Source organism: Haplochromis burtoni, unplaced genomic scaffold (assembly GCF_018398535.1).
Source record: "Haplochromis burtoni strain Fernald_Lab_line unplaced genomic scaffold, NCSU_Asbu1 Contig_373, whole genome shotgun sequence".
NCBI classification, from domain to species: domain Eukaryota; kingdom Metazoa; phylum Chordata; class Actinopteri; order Cichliformes; family Cichlidae; genus Haplochromis; species Haplochromis burtoni.
The window spans coordinates 470,225-492,122 of record NW_024582734.1 but is presented as its reverse complement, the minus strand read 5'-3'; the positions used below and the strand labels follow the sequence as shown (position 1 = coordinate 492,122).

Genomic DNA, 21,898 nt, shown 5'->3' with positions numbered 1-21,898 from the left:
ACACACACACACACACACACACACACACACACACACACACACACACACACACACACACACACACACACACACACACATATTGTCCTGTTTCTGCTATTTGAAGATCTGCTAAGTTTCCAGGTATCCCCGGTGCTCATCTTTCTGTGGAATATGTTGCACTGTTCCTGGGCATTTTCCGTTTATTTGTCCTGGGCAGGATATAGAGGTCGTTCTGAGAAGAAAACATTCAGCTTTCTCCTTGGTTAAAAGATAGCATAAACAAAAACACAGTTTTCAAATTGCGATGTGTTTGTTTTTGTTTAATAAGGTGTTTGTGTACAAGTATGCTGGTTAGTTATCCGCGTAGATTTTCTTTGGTGTTACATTTTATCATGCCGTATAGTGGTGCCATTCCTTGTTCTGTCACACAGCAGAAAAAAGCCGAGGTAGACTGTATCCGTCTGATATCTGCAAGGTTAGAAAAGAGAGACAATGACACAGACACAAGAATGTAAAGTATGTGTGCTGAGGTTTTGGTCTATGGGAGAGTAAAATACTTTGACACATGATAGTGGCAAAGCTGATGACAAGAAAGGAAAATGGGGGAGTGGAAAAACCAAAATCCAACATTTTTTTTTACATCCCAATGCTATGCTTATGCTTAGCTTAACTAATTTATAATTCATCAATGGTTTGAAGTTATTTTTTATACAATTAAATCACATTATTAAGCATACAGGGGTGCAAGAATGAGGCACTCAATAACAGCTGTGTGTGTGGTGTCTGTCTGCATAAAGCACCACTTGCTTGTCATAAGTGAGGTTAAATAAAGGTCATTTTCTTCCATGACATTGACATGTCACTGATAGAATTACAGGACGTGTCCTGTACAATATGTAAAGGACACTCATGCATTTCTTTTTGTGAAGGTAAGAGGTTTCTATCTGCAGGCACTGTTTTCTTCTTCTCTGGCCTCCTATCTATATTAAAGAACATTTTAACAGCAATAAGAAACCACAGTAAAGTTTATCCTCGAACAGGTATGAAACTACTCTGAAACTACCCCAGGTCAATATAGCATACTATTGTTCTTTGACAGTGAAGCTGTTGAAAGTCTGATTCTTTTCTTTAAATACAGGTTGTAAAAGTAAAACAAGCTCTCAAAAATAACATTTACAGTCGCAGGACATCATTACAGTTCGTACAGAACTAAGAAAGAAGGCATTTTCTGCCCCGTCTTCAAGGACTAGATTATAGAAGCTCTCTCGATGATCGATTTCACTTGCAGACTTTAAAAGACATACAAATGACCTTGTGAAATCATCACTGGGAACTAGTTCCTGTTTTTGATATGACTGTGTAAACATTAGACAATTCTTTGCTCTTTTTATGTTTTTTGTTTTTTATTGTTGTAGTTTTAATATGTTGTCTCTCTTGTATTTGAGACATTGAGTCTCAGTGGGACTACCTAATAAATAAAGGTTAAATAAATAATGTCAACTACTTGTTTTGGAGACATAATGTTTTAAAGCATGGCATAAACCAAAATGTTTATAAAATATTTATGTTATGTGTTGATGTTTGGAGAGCAAAATTTAAATTTCAAATCTCTCAGGAGCTCTCCGAAGGCGAACAAATCCTCCTTAAAAGCACAAAAAAAGAGAGGCTGTATCTAAAAGTTGTAAAAGCTATAAAACTGATCAACTGCCCCACAACTAACTCAACTCGGCCAGTGCTACTAGTTATTACTAGTCTACTACTAGTCATTTCTTTCGATATAATGGAACAAGTTAAATAGTTTCATTGTATTTGACAAAGGTCATCTTGAGAAGACACACTGAACAGTGGACACACACGTGCGCCTCTGTTATGGTGGTATTTGAGGGTGTTTTTCCATAAACAGGAGAAAGAAAGGTGTGAGGACAGGTAAGCTTACGTAATAGTTAGAAGTCAGACCTAGAAATGTGTGTAATAATAATCCTTGCACATAATTATCCTTACAATGATATCATTATAATGATATCATAACAATAACAATAAAAATGATAAAGCCCTTCAAAATAAAGTCACAACATGGTTTATACGCAAACAGAAAGTCATTCAGATTTACTAGTTGGTGGCCATGTGAGAGTCCTGTGTGTTTAGACAGTTAGATTTAATCCCAGCCAGAGTAAGAAATAAAAAGTGAGGAACATAACCTGACTGGCTCCTAAACACATATCCATCCTTTTCCTCATTCATCTTTTAGCCATGCTAACACTACGGGCTAAGATGAGACACTAGAATATGACAGAAACCTATCGTGGTGCGGACCGAGGTGCAGATGAGCAGCTGAATCAACACTTTGCTCCAAACTACCTCACTGTATCAACTAAAAGTTGAGGGAGAATTCTCTCCTGCTGATCTCACTCTCTCTCTCTCTTTCTCTCTCCCTCTCTGTCTGTGTGTGTGTTTTGCTGGGCTCGTCAGTCAGGTGTCACAACACACAGCAGAGTGAGTGAGGATCCCAGTCAAAGGCAATCAAATGGCAGGGTAAGTGCTGTATTACTAATGAGAGACTTGGTCCCTGTTTTATGCACCCAGACGTGGCACGTTTTATGAGTAGCAATGTTTTAGTGAAGTTGGAGAGAACTTTAGCAACATTAAGTTTAGAAATAAATGGTTAGTTTATTGGAAATGTTATGAGCAGCTTGCTTAGACTGACATGAGGGTGGAAAGTTAAAAAAAAAAGCAAATACAAGTAGGTAGTAGCTGGTCCTGAGACAAACTGTAATCACCACCAGGGGGAAGCAAATCACAAGAGGTCGCTAAAGGAGATTTACTTCATATCAACTGGGAATTAAGTCCATGCTGAAGTGGCAAACACTGCAGTTCAACACAGACTCTTGTGATAAAAAGTCAAATTTTAGAGGATTCAAAAGCATATTTACTCACTGTAAAAAGGCCTTTGCATGGTTTCACCATTCATAACAAAACTGAGAAGGGTGGTTTATTTATTTATTTATTATTATCATCATCATCATTAGTAGTAGTAGTAGTATGCATGTATGAGGCCACGTCTGGCTTCATTTCATGGCTCAACAGTTTTCTCTGGTATCAACTGCCTACTGTTATATGCTACTGAGTCACTCTGAGAGTAGATAGTTAAGCATACTGTAACTCAAATTTGTGTATAAAATGTGGCATGTGTAAGACTAATGCAGACATAATGCAGTGGAGTTCCATTAGGAAAAGTAAGGCAAGTAACGCTTGCCTTACTATCACATTTAGAAATAGACATTAATTAAATAATACCGAAAAAAGGGATCTCTCTCCTTTCATTTCAGACAGTGCTGTCATAAAGCTCCTTGCCTGTTTACATCCATCCGTTACATTATTGCCATCTGTATGGTGTATCCATCTCCTGTTAACAATGGCTTGAACTGGGCAAGCTGAGAGGCCAGGAGCTTTTTTCTGTTTTTTTCACATTTGCATCATCGATAAACCTCTGCCATGTTAAACAGATGTGGGGAATCATCTCTGGATGCCTTTCAGTGGTCCTCGACACTGACATAGCTTTGACAGGCATGATTTGCTCGTCTTGGTTCAGGTGTCCATTGTTCTTGTGGTGTTATCATTTGGAGGATTGAAGGTGAAAGCTTTTGCAGATTGAAGAGCTTTGCTATGGGATCAACATGTGGTCATAAATATTTTGTACTTGTAAGTCAGTTTTGTACTTGTAAATCAGGATTTGTATGTGTAAAAAGAATTTGTGTGTGTGTAAAAAATTTTGTATGTGTAAAAAGATTTGTGTGTGCGTAAAAAAGATTTGTGTGTGGACTTAGCCAGAAAAAAACCCTGCAAGTTACAAGTACGAATTTTGACCCTATTTTTCTTCCTTTCATCTGATTGGTCAATGTCATGTCAATCACAAATGTAACAATCCAATCAGAGAACAGATGGGTTTGGCTGTTGGAGGGGCGCTTTTTTGAACTGTAGGCCCTTGAAGGGAATAAATGCCCTTTTACATGCCAACCCAGCGTTTTCCTTCATCACCACGAAGGAAAACAGTCTGTGGACGTACGAGTTTGGTGATTTTTGTGTCACAGGTCTACGTGTTTAATACAGGGACTTCCACAGCCTTTTCAACAGCGCTGCGGACTGCGGCGGCGGGGGGCAGTGTTTTGGGGGAGCAGTCTCCATTACAACGCTTTCTTGTTATGAATTAGCATACATGTTTTTATTGAACATTTGAAGAACTAGCAAAAAAACCCAGAAACTCTTGTAGAGGACATAAAGTCAGAGATAGAAACCATCTAGTACTGGTAGAGCTGCTGCAAAAACCCACAGAGCCCAGCAGCCAGCGCAACAAATTCTGGATCCTTTGCTTTTAGTTAGCAGTTAGCATTAGCAGCACATCCTGCGTCCCATGTGAAAGGACCTTTATGCTGCGCACTGTGACTCACAGCAATGGTCCCGGGTCAGCCCTGACTTTGTGTTAAACTAATCCTAAAGTAATAATAGTATTTCTAACCACTGATATACCACAACTTTTTCCTTTCAACAGCTGCTGAAAGTTAGGGGACCTAGCTGCTATCGGATATTTATATAGAGATCCTCCAGCTTCAAACTGTATTACCCTTCAAGAACCTGCAGTTCAAAAAAGTGAACCTCCGACAGCCAAACCCATCTGTTCTCTGATTGGATGGTTACATTTGTGATTGACATGACATTGACCAATCAGATGAAAGTAAGAAAAACCGGGTCAAAATTCGTACTTGTAACTTGCAGGGTTTTTTTTTGGCTAAGACCACACAAATCGTTTTTACACACACAAATTCTTTTTACACATACAAATCCTGATTTACAAGTACAAAATATTTATGACCACATTTTGAGCCCATAATTTTTGCCTTTGCAAGAAGTTTATTAATAGAGGCAGAAGATTTCATTTTCAAGAAGTCATCTAAAGTCATTTAAGGTCCTTGAATAATATATCTGTCATTAAAGGAGCCTTTGCCACTGTAGCTTAAAGCCATATAATGATTTCGTGTTAATGATGCAACTGATCTTGCCTGATCTGCACTTCTCGTTTTAAAGTATCTACAACCTCAGAGTACACCGTTGTTTTCAGAGATCATAACATATGTATATGGTATAATGTGTGTTACAATGAAAGGATTAATAAATAATATTAGCATCACACTTAGCATAGATTTGATTAGTGCATAACTCTAATGTACAGATAGAACAACCATTACTATCGCATTTGATGTTAAGCTGCCAGTTTCATTCACTATGGGGTCACTTCAATGCAGACAAAGTTTCTTCTGTCTGCGCAGTCCCTGACCATCCACGTGCTGTTTGTGTCAAACTTGGACAAAGTCCCACAGTGTTCCCAGTTGGACGGACAGTCCGGCAGCATATCTTTGGGACCTGGTTTGTCTCCATTTAACCAAAACCATTTTCCTCCCAGGAAGCGCAAGCCAATCCAAGCCTGAGAAACACAGGACAAAACTGGGAGAGTCAGTCCTGGCTGTGGAAGTGTTGATATAAGAGATTTCTATTTGCAAATTAAGCCGGACACAAATACTCATTACCGAGGCTTTAGTGAAGCCTTTCCTGAAATGAATATTGATCCTTTTTTTAATTTACCCCCCCCCCCCTCCTTCCCCCCCCAATGCAGTTGTTTTGTACAGTATATATTTTCAACGCATTGGACATGAAAGGACATCTCCACAGCACAGCCTGGAATTTATGCCTTAAAGCACTGAACTAGTAGAAAGACTAAAGCCACTTGAACGTGAACTCCTCTGGTGTTTAATGCAGAATCTATGAACAAGTGATGCATTTAGAAGAACATCTATAATTCAAAACTAATAAACTCAAACCTCATCAGTGGTTGCTCTGTAGATCCTGTCTCTGACATAGTTGTACTGAGAGACATCGGTCAGGCTCAGGAGGTCGTACGTACAGCCAGCACATGATGCTTTCATCTCTCTGCAGTGAATCAAGGCGTCCTCCCATGTCTTGTTCTCATTCACCACCACCAGGTTGTCAACAAAACAAAAAGGGTTAAACTTTTCAGAGCAAGCATAGCCTACCCAGCCTCCGATAAAAGCATGCAAAGAGCCACAGTCTGCAGTGAGTGGCTGTCCTGGTGCCCAGTTTCTGTAACTAGATGCTAAACTACCCGTCCAGTTCCAGGTCTTGCCTCCCACTCGATACAGTCCAATCCAGCCCCGTTTGTCAACATCACCTGAGTTTACCTGGGTGACAGTGGCTAGGTAACCATAGTTTTCCATACAGTACTTTACAGCATCATACCAACTGAGCATAACAGTGTGATACTGGATTACATCACCTCGGGAACAGTAGACATTATTGATACTTGAACATTGTGCACTGTACCACATGAGGTCATCTCCTACAACTGCACAGTAGTCCTGCTGTGCAGAGGCCCATTTGCTGGTATGTGAGAGGTCATCACCTGAGACACCTTCACCTGTTCTGAAATCAACACAACAATCATCTCAAAATCAGCAACTCAGTTTTGTCATATTTACATAAACAGACATGGATATTGACATAAAGGTCATTTCAAAATTGACACTCACCTTAGATTTATAGACTTCCAGAATGAGTCATCTTCAGGATCTCTGAGCAGACCAATCCAAGTGTTTGGGATATTCCTTTGGACCAAAAATGGTATAATAACTTTCATATTTATCATCTCCAAAGTAGCCAAGTCAACATAATGTGTCTGGCAGAATAGTCTTGCTTGTGTCCAGTTCCTTTTCCCAATAAAAATTTGTGTGTCACGTTCAATGTTTCCTTGTAAGCCACAGGCAGCAATGAGTACGAGGCAAAGTGCCAGTTCAAAGTTGCTTTTCCCCATATCTGCTCCTGTTTGGACAACAAGCCACACAGATCAGTTTTCAGAGATTGTATTTGCTGTCAGTCAGTTTATGATGTGATCCGTGGCTGCTGAACAGCAATCACCCTGCTTTTATAGCAACCAGCTATGTGATCAGTGCCACCTACACACACCTCAACATCCAGCTTACCAATAGGAACTCTGCACAATTTCAAATACATTTCAAGTGGCCCTGTTGTTGTACTCTCCTGTTGTCACCTTTGACTTTGTTCTTAAAGATGCTCTCCTACTCTACTGTGACACTACATGTTTTATTTTATATTTGTTGAAATAGTTTGGGAAAACTCTTCCTTTCTCTCTAATTGGGAAACTAATTGCATCTGTTTGAGAATGTCTAATTTCTTTCTTAATAAGTGTGCAATCCAGTTAACTCCCACTACTACTAAGAAGTGAGGTTTTAACAACAGCTCAATCATATTCAGTCTTGTATGGAGCTTGAAACAGAGTTAATCTTAGTTCAATCTTAACCCTGTACCCCTAGCATTACCCACTGCTAAAACCCCCACCAAATCTGGTATATATTTATACGATATTTGCATGAATGGGGGTCTTTGCTTCTTTCAAGCAGTTACAAAGGAAATAGGGATTGCAAAGTAACATCTTATCCCTGCTACCTGCAGGTAACGTCAGGTATAAATTAATTTTGAGACTATAATAGAGAGTAGCATGTAGAAAAATATGTTAAAATCCCACCTGACGCTCTCTTGTCTGCAGGCGCCTCCTCTTCTGCTAAGCGGGAAAATTACTTTGGAGAATGTATTCCAGACGACATTTGGGAGAACTGCCTTGAAAACATACAAGAACGCTTTCAATTGTCTTGTTCAGTTTAAATTCATTCCCAGGCTTCATTACATTGTCGGGTATGTAGCTCAGTGGTAAAGCACATGCTTTGCATGTCTGAGGTCCTGGGTTCAATCCCCAGCATCTCCAGGTTTTTATACCATCGAGCTACAGCTCAAAACTTCTACTGAATTTCCTGGAGGAATCCACCCGAGGGATTAATAAAGTTTCATCTACTATAATCTACTCCGAGTTGCTGTATAATATGTATCAAAATGCGTCCAGAGTTTTTGACTATCCCACAAAATCCAGCTTTTTTTGGCTGAGATATGTACCCTAATGTATGCGGTCACTAAGACACTGTTTAGACCAGAACCTTTTTTTTGCTCACTCATGGTGTTTCTGAGACTTTCAGAAACGTTTTCTGTCATATTGTCTTTTAGCAGGCAATAAATAAATAGATAATAAATAGACTGCCCACTCAACCTGACAAATACGCTCCATCTAAAAAAGATAAGACAAGCTGGGGATGACAAGAGATGTACCTGGAAAGACTGCTGAGTGAGTGAGATTCTACATTGGACTTATTTGTGGATGTGAGAGGGATTTTTATTTTCTTTCTTTTCTGCCTCCACATCAATCTTTCCCTAAAGTTTTCATAAAATGTAGATGTGTCTAACAAAGGATCAGACGTTTCTTTCTACAAGAAAAACCATGACAGTAAAAGTGGCCTGATCTCATTTGCTCCTTATGTAAGAAAATGGGAATCGTAAAAAAACAAATTTTAAGTAAGCACATAAAGTGGACCCAAATGCAGCCATGTGTGGTGGAGTAAAAGGCTCTGATGCTCTGTGTTTTAAAGCCCCAAAGAGATTTTCTACATTCAAATCCAGCCAGTCTCTGGGCTTAGTTGGCAAATTAAGGTTAGGTAAATGTCTGAATTTGAATCTTATTCAATATGACAGGCTACTGACCTCTGTCTCTTTCACGAGTCTTAGTTATTGGTCCAAATGACTGAAGTGCAGAAGAAGATGATGAAATGATGAATGAAGATATCAGCAGAAGGCAAAAGAGCAAAGGACTTTCAAACTGGATCTGTTAAAATAAAGCCTTTGGTATGGTCGGCCGTCCTGAAATATTTAACTGACTCAGGATAATGAGCCAAACATGTGAAGGGAAAATCCATCAGTTATCATCATAAAGCTTCATAATTCATAATGTGGATCAGCTGTGGACTGCCTTTCTTAATTTTGAATATAAACAGAGAAGAGAGTACAGTCTAATACTCTAAAACCATCTGCATTGTTGAAGCCAGATTGATATAAAAGTTCACTTTAACTAGAACCAAGACTGCAAATGAAAGTGATGTGCAGTTATAGGTAGAAAAATCAGATTTTATACAACAATTTTTATTTGTTGTATAAAAATATGGAATTTTTCATAGATTCAACTAAAGAAATGGGAGCAGATGTTGCGCCGGATATTTTGATGTCTAATCGCATTACTGACTCGTGGTTGCAGGGACAATTCATCCGGGTGTCTTGTTCTAAAGTGAATACAAGAAGGTCTGACCAGCACAACATTATAGAAGGAAAAAAAAATCTGATGGTAAACTTCCTACAGACTACAGAAGAAAATCAAGCCTACATCTACAACAAATGTCATAGACATAGACATCCAGATATCTCATTAAACACAACGAAAGGCCGTATCAAACGTAGTTTTTTATCTAACTTATCTTCTTAGGCTTTTCTGGGCCTGGATTCTACAAAAAACATGGTCATAGAATGATTTTTTGATATATTGATTAGGAGTTAGAGCACCTAACCTGCTCCTCTAATAACTAATGACCCAAGATTACATAGTGACCCACAGAGCGAATCAAACAGCTCAATATGGAGAAAAAAAATCAGTAAGGGCTGGATTAAAGTGCACTCAGCTTTTATTTTTAACATCAGTGTGTCTCATGAAAAGTGTGAGCAGCTGCAGCAAGATATATGTAAAGAAACATACAAATATATTTAATATATGAAAAAATTAAAGTAGAATGCATAGACAGCAAATAACCACATACACACAAAGCATAAAGAGTGATACACCCTGAGCTGTAAAAACTTAAAGCAACTCTGCTCTGTGCTGTCTTTATGGAAAAAGCAACATATAAATATAGATGCTCACTTCATTCAATAAACTCCAGTACATCAACATCTTCAGTGTACTTTTAATTTATTAGCATATGCAAATTATGTTGACTAAGAGTTTTTATTCACAGTCATTCTTTGATGATCAGCTTTTCCTCAGAGTAAGTGCTTCCCTCAAGTGGACAAACTGACCTACTGTTAAAAGCACATGTAGTTCCTGCATTAGTGAGCAGGCATAAATGGAGTAGAGAGAGAAAAATGTCAGTGCCATGTAGTAAAACATGGCACCGACTGGCTACAATGCACCGTCATTTCTTTCCTTTTCCTTCCACCTGCAGCTGAGATGAAAACATGTTTACAGATTCAAAATCAGCAAGTGATACTAAATTACTTGTAATCACAATTTCAAGTTTAAGTGGCCTGTATGTTTATTATAATTAGATTTTAATGATCATGTGATTGTAATGATTTTTTTCCCATAGTCTTTGATAATTAGCGTCACTTATGAAAAAAAAATCACATCGTCCTTTCAATAAGGAATCAGAATTGGTACAGGTGATTTTTGCGTCGTTGCACTGCATAAATGTGGAATTATAATATTTCCAAAATAAAACAGCTATAAAATGCCAGTGTTGTTTTTCAAGCTAAGAGAACGACTTATTTAGATGTAAATGAGCTCATTGCTCTTTGTCTGCCTGGTTTTTCTTTTCTCTACACACATACATACACTAATTTTAAGTAAGTAAGCAAGATTTATTTGGCTTGTGGTCACGAATAATTTAAAGCGTGAGAAGAAATTATTCAAAGCATCTAAATTGAACAGATCAAAGTGTAGGAACAGATTGTCTCGTCATATCTATGAGCACTTTCAGTAAAAGTATTGATTTTAAACATTTGCAACAGCATTATCTCCAGACCATGGCTCAGTCCAGCTCTCACTTTAGTTAGCCTGGTAACAAAATAGAAACAGTTTGTGTATCTATTTTCAGTCTGTCACATCCTGACTTGATTTCTTCTTTTGCTCCGTTGATACAATAGTGATCATATCATCTTCGGTTTCTTCCCCACCTAAAAGCACAGACACATTGTATATTAATTGTCAGTCTATTTATTCTTCTCAGTCATTTCTTGTGCTAATAAATTTATCCATTACTCACCGAAGCATTCCTGGAAGGACTCAGATTTGACCAGGAAGGCGTATAACAAAGCTGCCACTAACAGGACGCCAAAGAATCCTCCAAGAATACAGCCAATGAGAAGGACATTGGTTGCACCAGTATCTAGGCATAAAGTAAAAATAAAAACAACATGAGTGCAAAACAGGACACCGCCATGTAAAGGAAACTTTACATGCTGTCTCAACTACACAGGCTTTTCGTGGTCTCTGCAGATTGAGCCAGCCTTGTTGCATCGTGTTTAAGAGAGGTCTCACCTTTCAGAGGGTATCATTCTTTTTCTCCTTATCAGAGGAGAAAAAGATCACTATATCTAAGATTATAACTGTATCTGGATCCTATGTATCCAAGTCATGCCATGAACAGATATGATGAAGAAAGCTTTCAGTTTTAAGGCATTCCTCAGAGATGAGCACCTCCCTGTAGTTTGTGTGCTTAGAAATGTTCAAAAATCTCAATGCCCATATATGGATGAGCTGGATGATGTAACCAGAGCAGCCCTAGTCTCGGCAAAGTAAATACATTAGAAATTAGACTTGCACCTGATTATGTACTCTGTGTGTGTGTGTGTGTGTGTGTGTGTGTGTGTGTGTGTGTGTGTGTGTGTGTGTGTGTGTGTGTGTGTGTGTGTATTTAACTGAAAAGGCTGAAAAGACGCATTGCTTATTACACTTTCAGTTTGTCACAAGGTGCGTCCTGCTTCGAGGTAGGTAAAACTATATGCTCTCTATCTCCTCTTTTCTGCCTCACTCAGTCCTCTACTTCCTAGAGAGATTGAAAATGAACACTGACAAAAAACAAACAAACCACTGAATAAAAAGCTAAAGGGTTAAAATGACTGCACATTAATGAAATGCTGCCAAATTGAAGTTAAGAATCTCATATTGAAGAAACAATTTGAGTTTTAGTGGTTTATCTGCAAAAAAATGATCACTTAAACTTGTTGCCATAAGATGTAAAAGCTGCAATGCCCATTGTCTGTGGAAAGTCACTAAGCTCAGGGTGTCCTCTTGACAGTACAGCAGGACTCCATAGACTGCAAACATTTTGTTGGGCACAGTGGTCTCAGACTTAGTGTCCCCCACAGAGAATTGACAGGTCTTAGTGTGTAATGTTGAGGTCCTACAATTAAGAGAGAAAACCCAAAAGTCAGATGATCCCCTCTGAGAAAGAACTAGGAGATGATGTTCTTTCTCCTTTTAACCCCCTTTTAATGGTAAGAAACTACGGGAAACGCTCAAAGTGGGGCAACCATCTGATTAAACTGCAACTACTGAAAGGTACAAATAAAGCGACTTGGACCTGAACCCAAGAGACTACTGGATTGAATTAAACTGAAGACATGCAACGTTAGGCAATGCACTTAGTTTTACTGTATTTCAATACTTCACCATAAACATGCAGGACGGCAGAGAGCGCTCTCGGGTTGCTCAGCTGCTGACAAACTACTCTTGTGCCGTTGTGGGGCAAGGCAGTTCCCAGGAGGGTCCACGTAGCCAGCGACTCTCCATTCTTCATTTCACAACGTCCATAGACAGCCTGAGGACGGGGACAGAGGAGAGAAAGGAGACTGAATAAGGGATTCAAAAGTGCTTCAAAAGAAGGCGTTTTCATAGGGTGATTGATGGTGGTCAATTTACAATGTCAACACAATCTTAACACACGTAAGACGATGATACTATAAAATGATCCTGGGTCGTTTGATGGGGATGAGTTTAAAATGCACCATAGTGCAAACATGTTAAACTCATGATTGAATGTCCTTATAATGACCACTTACAATGAAAAAAATGAAAATGCAGACACGCTTAGAATATATAAATCCACGGCACAGTTCTCTGTGAGGGCTGCTGTAACCTTATTGTAAATGTGACTTGGTTCTACTTTGGTTTCCTAGAAAAGCTTTGTCACATTTGTTCCTCGATGTGCACATCCTGTTTCTCCTTCTTCAGAAAGACTCCCTGTAACATGTAATCTAATAGCAGCTGTTTCCTGTCAGAAAACAACAGTCACATGGTCACTCCCCCCTCCCCTCCCTCACCTGGGGGATGTCTTCCACGTGGCCACCGGGGCAGGTGAGGCTGTAGTTGTGATTACTCCCATACAAGGTAAACGTGAGGTTCGGATGCGCTTCGGGCACGCCACAGTGAAACACTGCAGGCTCTCCCACACCCACTGAAATGTTAGATGGTTGTGTGCTGTACTTGAGAGCACCGGTGCTTGGAGCTTTGGTGGTGGTGCTAGCAGTAGTCAAAGTTGTGTTTTGAGCTGGAGCAGTGATTGGGTGATCAATGCATGCGCGTGAGAGAGAGAGAGAAGAAAGAAAAATGATCAGGTAAAAAGTAAAAAGTTGCAATTTAACAAATGCACTGCTGACCCAAATATATCAGCAATTTATATTTGGTAAAACTAAAGAGTAAAAAAATTCTTATAGAAAGTAAATAACATCAAAGTTATTTCACAAAATAAATACAAAACAAATATCCAACCACAGAGTCACACCTCCTCTCCTAAATGTATATCTAGCCTAATGACTGGAATGAATTGGATGGAAAGATTTGCAACGATGGAATGAGGAAGCGTGAGAGAGGAATGTCTCAGTGACTGCAAAGTATATTTTGGAAGTCATGGATGTGGTTGGTTTACCTGAGGAAGGTGTGCTGATCTGGAGCACAGTCAGAAACAAGCACATCAGAGGAAGTGCCCTTCTGCTCCTCATTTCTCCGTCCATATTTTCTTCACTATAGTTCCAGTTAGTAACCTGCAAACAACAAAAACTTCATAAAACATAAAAGAAGTTCTGTGAATGCAAAACCAGGTTATACGGGTGCCTGTGTGCGGGAGTGTGTAGATAACCAGTTATTTATACAACCATTCTTTTCATGGGTGTAGTGCAGCAGTAGATGAACACTGTTCCAGAATTAGATATAGCAAACTGAGAGTGTTGACAACAACATAGTTTTAAAAATACTATAAATTAAACATACACGCAAATGACTTACTTTTTTCATTTTAGAAAACATATGAATTTCAAATGAAATTACTTACACTGACCACAAAACGAACTGGAATTTCCCAACCAGCTCTACAGAAAGCTTCCTTATTTGAAGATTGTTTGACGGTGCCTCTTTAAAAAGAAAATCCTATTTATTGCACAGATGTGGTGGAGACCGGCCGCTGTGACGAACATCTGCACCCACTGTCCATAACAGTGTCACTGTCCTCACACTTCTTACCCTTCGCTGCTTCACTTCTTTCTGCCTATCTCCATCCGCTCGCTTCAGAAGTTCAGGACAACAGGGCACTTTTAGGAATGTGGAAGACTTCCTTATGTGCAAGCTGGATTGATGAAAACAAGTAACAAACAGGTTATGCAGGCCCAGCCTGAACCGATTATAGCTGGGTCAGACGTCAGGTTCGCGCACGCGCACACACACACAAACAAATGTCTTAAACCTGTCTTCTTTGTTCACCCTTCAATCAGTGATGCTTCTCTTTGAATGGTTTAAAAAAGGCACAAGGGACAAAGTTCATGGTAAATGATCGTGACCTGCCAGAACTGCCTTCCTTCTGTTAGAGGGTTTTCTTCATTTTTACATTTTCAAGGTCAAGGTCAAGGTCAAGGTAACTTTATTTATACCCAAAGGCAAGGTAAATTTGCTTTACAGAAAAATGACAGCATTTGGCATCCCTTTAAAAACACACATTTTGGTGTTTGGCTGGATGGAAAAAATAATCGAGGGGCATTTGTTTTCAGCGTTGTCATATTTTCATTACGAAGTGAGAGTAATAACAGAAATGGAAGTTGAACTAGTGAAACACAAGTTCCCCATCTGCCAGCTTATAAAAAAAATCTTGAAAAAAGTGAATAATAAGTTACAAATAAATGAATATTTGCTGTAATTTATTTATGAATGGGTTTCACAAATGTTATTAAATTAGTTTAAGACCAAAATAAAACCATTCTATCTTCTGTTTTGTTGTTTTTTCACCTGACTTTAAATTGTCACATTTTTGGCAATGAGTCATAACGGAGGATGGGTGAGAGACCGCTGAGCCCTCCCACTGTCTGAATCTCAAGTTCATGCAGAGGTCTCAATGCAACTCTACAGAGCAGAATGCAGAAATGTGTAGCTGGCGTCTACTGTATCAGCTGTAACCCCAAGACTTCAAAGCTGTGTGGAAATATTGCGCATTGATGTGGAGATGATGATCGCAGTGCTGCTGCTCCTGACTGTGAAGTCAGGTAAGAAGATTATTTATCAATTGAGTTTTAAGATAACATAAAAGCTTGGAATGGAATAAAACTTCTTTTGATTGCAATTCTAGACTTTTTTTTTAAGTATACTTAGTAATTATCTGTTATGTCTACACTGCATGGGGGTGCTTTTACTTTGTAAGAGCCAAAGAGTGAATGTGGAACATGAGGATAGAAAATAACACAGTTGTTAAGATGACTGTACCTGCTGAAGCAATGATGCATCAAACAGGAATAAATAAAAAGATGAGACAATGAGTAGAGGGATTATATTATTCTGAAAGCAGGTACTTTCCAAGATTCAAATTTTTACAACCAAACCATCTTTTTTTCTTCAAAGTTTCACTTTGATGTTTTGGACTTTCAGTTGCTAACGTGTAGCAGAGGAAGACTTAAATGCTGAAACAGTTAAAATGCTGTTTAACTGTTTCAGGATGTGTGATTTTCAGCGACTGCAGACACTCAAATACAAAAAAGTACTGTGGGATTTTCCTCTTTGAAAGTGAGCAAGAAAAAACATTGATGAGGATGAGAACAGCAATATTATTCTCCTTAAATTTTATCAGAACCGATTGTAATCCATCAAATATGAAAAGCTTGGTAGAGAGCTGCCAGAAGAATATTATCTGATAGCAATTAGACAGTCACGTCACAAAAAGGAAACACACCCAACCTCTACTTGCTCTCTTAAAGGAACCTACTTACGTTCCTATTCTCTACCCAAAACACGTACCCAGTTTTCACTGTGGCAGTTCACATGCACATTTGAAAGTATTTGCATTACACGCACTGCTGGCAATCATGTAATCGGGTAATTTCCCCTGATTAACTGACTGTTTTAGTATCTGTCAGGTCAATGTTTGGTTATTTGTTTCAGTCTGAAAAGCCAAACCAAAATTATGACAAGGAAAAGCTGCAGTTAGTGGAGGCCGAATAAGAGTGAACAGCAGAGTGATCTTCACCTTCTTGTTGTTGCCTTGTTTTGACAACTTCACTTCCTCATTTTTTTGTAAGAAGTAAAAAACACACTGTTCAGTGGTTTACTTCAATTTCCCCTTTACGTCTTGTCTTTGAATTCTCCATAATAATAAAAGAAACTAACAAAATATGTTCTGTCGTGTTTCATCACCTGTCAGCAGGAACTGTGAGTGCTGCTCGGTCAGTGACATTTGAAAACCCAGATCTTTGTGCTATAAAGGGATCATCTGTGACTTTTAGGTGCGTATACAACTACACAGCTGGGGAAACTGTTAGAACGACTGGATGGTACAAGGGACGTTTGGAAAATGGTGTCTGGAAACGAGTTGAGCTTTCAGACCTTCTGTCGTATCGCCATCGTTATGAATATCTTGGCGACCAGCAGCACAACTGCAGCCTGAAAGTTCATGACCTGCAGGTTAATGACACTGGATATTACTACTTCCACTTTGGCACGGATACGATAGGAATGCGTAGCAAAACTTCTGTGCATCTGACCGTCTCAGGTAAAGTGATTTTACATTAAACCTGCTCTCCAGACTTAATGTTCCCAGCCTCTTGTTCTTTTTTAAAAAATATATATTTAACTGACCCACATCCAGAGATGAGAGCCACAGTGCAGCCGGAGAGAGTGAGAGCTGGAGAAAAGGTGACTCTTGAATGTGTGACATCGTGCCAACTTGGAAGCACACTCTGGTTCAAAGATGGACATCCAATGACAAAAACATTGTTGTGGGCGCAGGCAGAAGACACTGGGAAATATTCATGTACTGTCAAGGGGTATGAGTCAGTGCAATCACACCCTGCTGCTCTGGATGTTCAGTGTAAGTAGATGAAGATAATATTGATTCTTGCAAGCTGTGTTTTTACTCATACAACACAAAGTGCAACCAGTGACTTTGTTTAATGCAGATTCTCCACTGAACGTGTCTGCTGAGGTGAGTCAGGCTGGCCTCCTGTCAGTGGGCAGCAATGTGAATCTTACCTGCAACAGCGCTGCTAACCCTGAAGCAGATAGTTACACCTGGTACAGCTCCAGCTCCAGGCTTCAGGTGGCCTCGGGCCAGGTGCTGTCTCTTCCCTCTTTGGAGGTGTCCCACAGTGGAGTCTATCTCTGCCAGGCCGGGAACAGTCTCGGAGAAAGCAACTCGACGGCGGTCCTGCTGGAAGTGGAAGAAACAAAGAGTGAGTCTGTCAGGCGAGTGGGCATAACCTATTGTTCAAATGATGCAAATTATTAGTAGATATTTCATAAAACTGTTAAGAAATCCAATCTAGTGGCTCAAAAAAATGTGCATTTATTTTTAAATTTTTGCAGAGGAAACTATGCAGGCTTGGTCATTTGTCATTTTCTCCTACTTTTCTTAACAGTTGATCGTGTTATCCTCCTTTTTGGTATTGGAGTCAAAGTGGTTTTGATGCTTTTCCTTACACTGATTATTATCTGGGTTCGGTAAGTGAATCATACCAACTACTCCTAATTTAGTAGCAGTTGGATGATTTTGAATGTTTTTGTGCTGTGTTTGCAAACGTCTCTCGTTTCCTTGTTAAAGGAAGGGGTGGTGTAATCCTGCTGGGGAGAGTAAGGTGAGAAGGATGACACGTTGGACTCGGGTCTGTTTGAAATATTGATTCAAACTGATTATAACCGTCTCTCACAAAATGTCTAATGTTGTCCTTTTATGTTTCAGATGGACAGCAATGATTATGAAAATATGACAATGTGAAATGGGTAAAAATAACCCAGAAAACAAGAATCCACACATACTATTATCATTTGCTAAATGTTGTCAGTACAAAAGCAGCAGGCTTTAAAACAAGTTTTAGAGACAGGAAACATTTTATGAAAGTTTGACCTTATTCAACCTTGAAGAAGAGATCAGAGGTCTAAAGTAACATGATATTTAGAATATCCATATACAGCAGGTAAAACTTGTATATAATATAATATAATATAATATATAATATAATATAATATATATAATATAATATATATATATAGATATAATATATATAATATAATATAATATAATATAATATAATATAATATAATATAATATAATATAATATAATATAATATAATATAATATAATATAATATAATATAATATAATCATAATAATAATATAATATATATATATATAAATACTAATACTAAATAATACATATAAGATAACGAATTAATATAATATAATATAATATAATATAATATAATATAATACAATCATCAATACTAATATAATATAATATAATATAATATAATATAATATAATATAATATAATATAATATAATATAATATAATATAATAGGGGCACGGTGGTTAGCACTGTTGCGCACAGCAAGAAGGTCCTGAGTTCAATTCCACCATCAGTCTTTCTGTGTGGAGTTTGCATGTTCTCCCCGTGTTTGCGTGGGTTCTCCCGGGTACTCCGGCTTCCTCCCACAGTCCAAAGACATGCAGCTTGTGGGATAGGTTAATTGATTAATCAAATTGCCATAGGTGTGAATGTGAGTGTGAATGGTTGTCTGTCCCTATGTGTTAGCCCTGCGACAGACTGGCGACCAGTCCAGGGTGTACCCCGCCTCTCGCCCCATGACAGCTGGGATAGGCTCCAGCGCCCCCCGCGACCCTGGAAAGGATAAGCAGAAGCGAATGGATGGATAATATAATATTTAAGCATTGACTACGTCAACAAGTAAATATACTTCCAAAGGTGCTAAACTGATCAAATCCACACATTATGCAATATTTTGTGCAAAAACCTTTGTTGGTGACTACAGCTTCAAAATGCCTCCTATTTAAAGAGAAATTATTTGCATGCATTGCTCAGTCGTGATTCTTCCACACAAACAGTCCTGATGGTTCAGTGGACCCTTTCTGTGAACTCTGACCTTTAGTTCTTTCCATAGATTTTCACTTGGGTTCAGGTCAGCTGATTGGCTGGATCATTTTAGCAGCTTTATTTTCTTCCTCTGAAACCAACTGAGAGTTTCCTTTGCTGTGTGTTCGGGATCATTGTCTTGCTGAAACGTCTACCTTCGTTTCATCTTCATCATCCTGGCAGCAGATACATTTTTTCATTCATCCTTCCTTCAGTTATATTAAACGTGTTGGCATGGTGTTGTTGGGGAGATATATGTAGTGCCTTTTAAACATGGTGTGTTTTTTGGCATCTAAAGAGTTTTTCAATTTTGGCCTTGACATTGCTTTCTGATTACTGATAGATTTCCTCTGGTGCCATGACTTTCCACATCTTTTTGCGTCTCCCTTTTTTCCTGGGTTCAATACTTTTTCCCTGTGTCATTTCCCATTATTACACCTAATTTGTGGACATCTGTGGTTTATTTTCCTTTCATGTGTGGATTGGATGGGTTATTACTGACATCTGGTGAGAATTTCATGTCAATAGCACCAATAGCACCAGAAACATATTTACTTAGAAAATTGGTGACATGATAAATACTTATTTTACCTGCTGAATCAGTCCTTATGTGCCCAAATGTTGTTAATAAAAACAATGGTAATATAAATGTAGTTGTAAATAGCTCTATATAGCATTAGTTACTTTTACCTTGGAGGAGAGGTCAGCGGTCATGTGACATGAAATTTAAAATCTTCATACAGTGCTTTCTATATGTTGCCAATACGCACCACACTTGATGGTCTTATAGTCTCTAAGTTATAAGGATTTTTATCTTTGTCCAATAAATGATTAACTTGACCTAGACGACCTTGGTGGATGTAAGCCAAATTTTAATGGATCGTTAACGTGACCTCACTCTATGTTCCTACAAAGTTTTATCGGAATCAATTCAGATTTTTAGCTGACAGACAGAATGACAAGCACAGAAAACATAACAGGTTTATGCAGAAAGAAAGAAGAAGAAGAAAAAGCTGAGCTGCAAGATTGCCTTCATTAATACTGGATCATTGTTCAATTTCACAGCGCAGGGAGGGAGAAAATATAAATGTTTAATTTAACAATTGAGGCCCACAAGCCTTAGTGTGAATAGGAATTCTCCTGGGTGAAACTGAGAGGACATGTGATCACTTTAAGTCTTCCTTCACACCAGTGTGTTATGTTAGCCACATTGCTGATGTGTGGACATATGGCTTTCATTGGTTACAACAGTTTCTGCTCCCCCTTGAGTTTACAATGAGCATGTGCATTCTCTTCTGCTCACAGGTCACATGACACCATCGCTCTCATAGTCTTTTCTGTTGCTAGAACTGTGGTTAATGTTTTAAAATGTTCAATGTTAATTGTGACAGAGGCTTGGATAAATATTTGCTGCCATATAACTGTATAAAGATTATTGTGTAAAACTTGTTGCCTTTTGATCTGCTTCCGGCTCTTCTTTTTTTAACTATTTTTTTTAAATTTCCAAGTTCAGTTTGACTTTGGAAACGGTCCGAAGTCTGAGTTATTAAGTTTTGGTTCCACTGCAGTTTGCTGGATGCTTTTCAGTATAAATTTCAGCTCGTGAGCATTTAATGAAATTATGAGTTGGCACTGACAGAACAATACATGCTCTACAGATCACATGGAAACATCAAATGGCTGCAAAAATGTGTAATAAATGCAACTTGTTACAGCTAAGAGTCACATGTGCAAAACTGTCTCTTTGGATAGTTGTTAATGAAACACTTTATTGTTTATTAAAACAACTTTGCACGTCACACCTCACTTTAATATGGCAAATCAAACAAAAGCAAAATCCTAAAATAGTGCAGTTTTTAGATGTCCGGGTGTTAGAGTCACTGTCCTCTTGGTTTTCATCCTCTCCCACTTCTCCTCACGCTCTGCTGGAGGCTTATCGCTCTCAGGAGTTTACTCAAAGCCACACAAACAGGATCCAGTTGGACTTGCCAGCAGCACTTAATTGGGTTATCATCTTCGCAGTCATCATCACTGGCAGGCCTTCAGTAATAACTTCTTCAATGCTTTCTCTTTCTGAACATTGCTTGTACATTACCCGGTGCACTTTGTGCTGTGTGGTTACAACCTTGTGTCAGGAAGTGTTAGCGAGATCTCCGGATGTCGCCTGTAGTCGTGTTATGCAATGAACCGTGGAGGATATTTAAATTCAAATCTGTTACTGCAACACTCCAACAAACTGAAGCGAATAACATAAAATAATAAAATAAAATACAAATAAAATAAACTTAAAAACAGTAATAAATACATTTGAGGTCATATGAAGGGGTGACATTTGTTTCCTAGCTTCTTTCTTTTGGAATAAAACCTTTTCTTAGAGATGCATCACTTCATCCTCGACTCAGTACTAGGCTTAATCCTAAAGAAGAAATGCATTTAAACTAATGGAAAACAAGCGGGTGAAATACATTCTGACGGTGCTCCATTGTTTGCTTCTTTCTGAAAAGGAAACGAAAGCTCAGGTCAGTGCTTTGAAATCTGTCGCATCCTGCTTGCTTGAATGAACATTGATGTTTATCACATGAGCTGCACACGCTCACAGCTGGTGAGAACCGGTGCCAAAATTTGATTACCACCTTACCGTGTGTTCACACCGAACGCGATGGGCGCGTGAAAAAACGCCAAAACGCCCCTAACTTGACGCCTGCACATTCGCGACCTCTACGCGTGTCCAAGAAAAATCGCCCGCGCCCCAAAATATCATATTTTCACGCGCGTGAACCGGAAATGTG

General features: G+C 38.7%; 3 protein-coding genes across 7 annotated transcripts; 1 reads left to right on the top strand and 2 right to left on the bottom strand.

The window, feature by feature from the left end:
* Window positions 1-5,691: 5,691 nt before the first annotated feature.
* On the bottom strand, window positions 5,692-7,112 carry LOC121815924. The gene is made up of 2 exons (XM_042228990.1): window positions 6,576-7,112; window positions 5,692-6,468 (listed from the first exon to the last, which is right to left on the bottom strand). Exons 1-2 carry the CDS (start codon window positions 6,854-6,856, stop codon window positions 5,844-5,846), a joined length of 906 nt encoding a protein of 301 aa, XP_042084924.1. The 5' UTR covers window positions 6,857-7,112; the 3' UTR covers window positions 5,692-5,843.
* Window positions 7,113-9,884: 2,772 nt separating this feature from the next.
* LOC102299235 lies at window positions 9,885-14,327 on the bottom strand. 3 transcript variants are annotated; one of them, XM_005943821.3, is made up of 6 exons: window positions 14,040-14,327; window positions 13,638-13,752; window positions 13,033-13,259; window positions 12,383-12,530; window positions 10,974-11,096; window positions 9,885-10,884 (listed from the first exon to the last, which is right to left on the bottom strand). In XM_005943821.3, exons 2-6 carry the CDS (start codon window positions 13,720-13,722, stop codon window positions 10,802-10,804), a joined length of 666 nt encoding a protein of 221 aa, XP_005943883.1. In that variant the 5' UTR covers window positions 13,723-13,752; window positions 14,040-14,327; the 3' UTR covers window positions 9,885-10,801. The 3 variants fall into 3 exon arrangements, with proteins under 3 accessions (XP_005943883.1, XP_005943884.1, XP_042084935.1); XM_005943822.3 differs by having other exon boundaries at window positions 13,638-13,768; window positions 14,040-14,313; XM_042229001.1 differs by having other exon boundaries at window positions 14,046-14,313.
* Window positions 14,328-15,035: 708 nt separating this feature from the next.
* Window positions 15,036-18,148, top strand: LOC102298702 (B-cell receptor CD22). 3 transcript variants are annotated; one of them, XM_005943819.2, is made up of 7 exons: window positions 15,039-15,237; window positions 16,386-16,733; window positions 16,830-17,051; window positions 17,140-17,412; window positions 17,599-17,680; window positions 17,781-17,814; window positions 17,919-18,148. In XM_005943819.2, the coding sequence occupies exons 1-7, from the start codon at window positions 15,198-15,200 to the stop codon at window positions 17,952-17,954; spliced, it is 1,035 nt and encodes a 344-aa protein (XP_005943881.1). In that variant the 5' UTR covers window positions 15,039-15,197; the 3' UTR covers window positions 17,955-18,148. The 3 variants fall into 3 exon arrangements, with proteins under 3 accessions (XP_042084933.1, XP_005943880.1, XP_005943881.1); XM_042228999.1 differs by having other exon boundaries at window positions 15,036-15,237; window positions 16,389-16,733; window positions 17,781-18,148; XM_005943818.2 differs by having other exon boundaries at window positions 15,037-15,237; window positions 17,781-18,148.
* The last annotated feature ends 3,750 nt before the right edge of the window (window positions 18,149-21,898 follow it).

Bases quoted from the DNA above. Each gene is read 5' to 3' on its own strand.
- LOC121815924 (XM_042228990.1), bottom strand. From the start codon at position 6,856: ATGGGGAAAAGCAACTTTGAACTGGCACTTTGCCTCGTACTCATTGCT. The intron at 6,469-6,575 runs GTGAGTGTCAAT...TGTTGATTTCAG, and splicing joins TGGAAGTCTATAAATCTAAG to AACAGGTGAAGGTGTCTCAG.
- LOC102298702 (XM_005943818.2), top strand. From the start codon at position 15,198: ATGATGATCGCAGTGCTGCTGCTCCTGACTGTGAAGTCAG. The intron at 17,052-17,139 runs GTAAGTAGATGA...TGTTTAATGCAG, and splicing joins TGCTGCTCTGGATGTTCAGT to ATTCTCCACTGAACGTGTCT. The intron at 17,413-17,598 runs GTGAGTCTGTCA...TTTTCTTAACAG, and splicing joins GGAAGTGGAAGAAACAAAGA to TTGATCGTGTTATCCTCCTT.
- LOC102299235 (XM_005943821.3), bottom strand. From the start codon at position 13,722: ATGGACGGAGAAATGAGGAGCAGAAGGGCACTTCCTCTGATGTGCTTG. The intron at 13,260-13,637 runs GTAAACCAACCA...TCACTGCTCCAG, and splicing joins GATCAGCACACCTTCCTCAG to CTCAAAACACAACTTTGACT. The intron at 10,885-10,973 runs GTGAGTAATGGA...CTGTGCTTTTAG, and splicing joins GTCCTTCCAGGAATGCTTCG to GTGGGGAAGAAACCGAAGAT.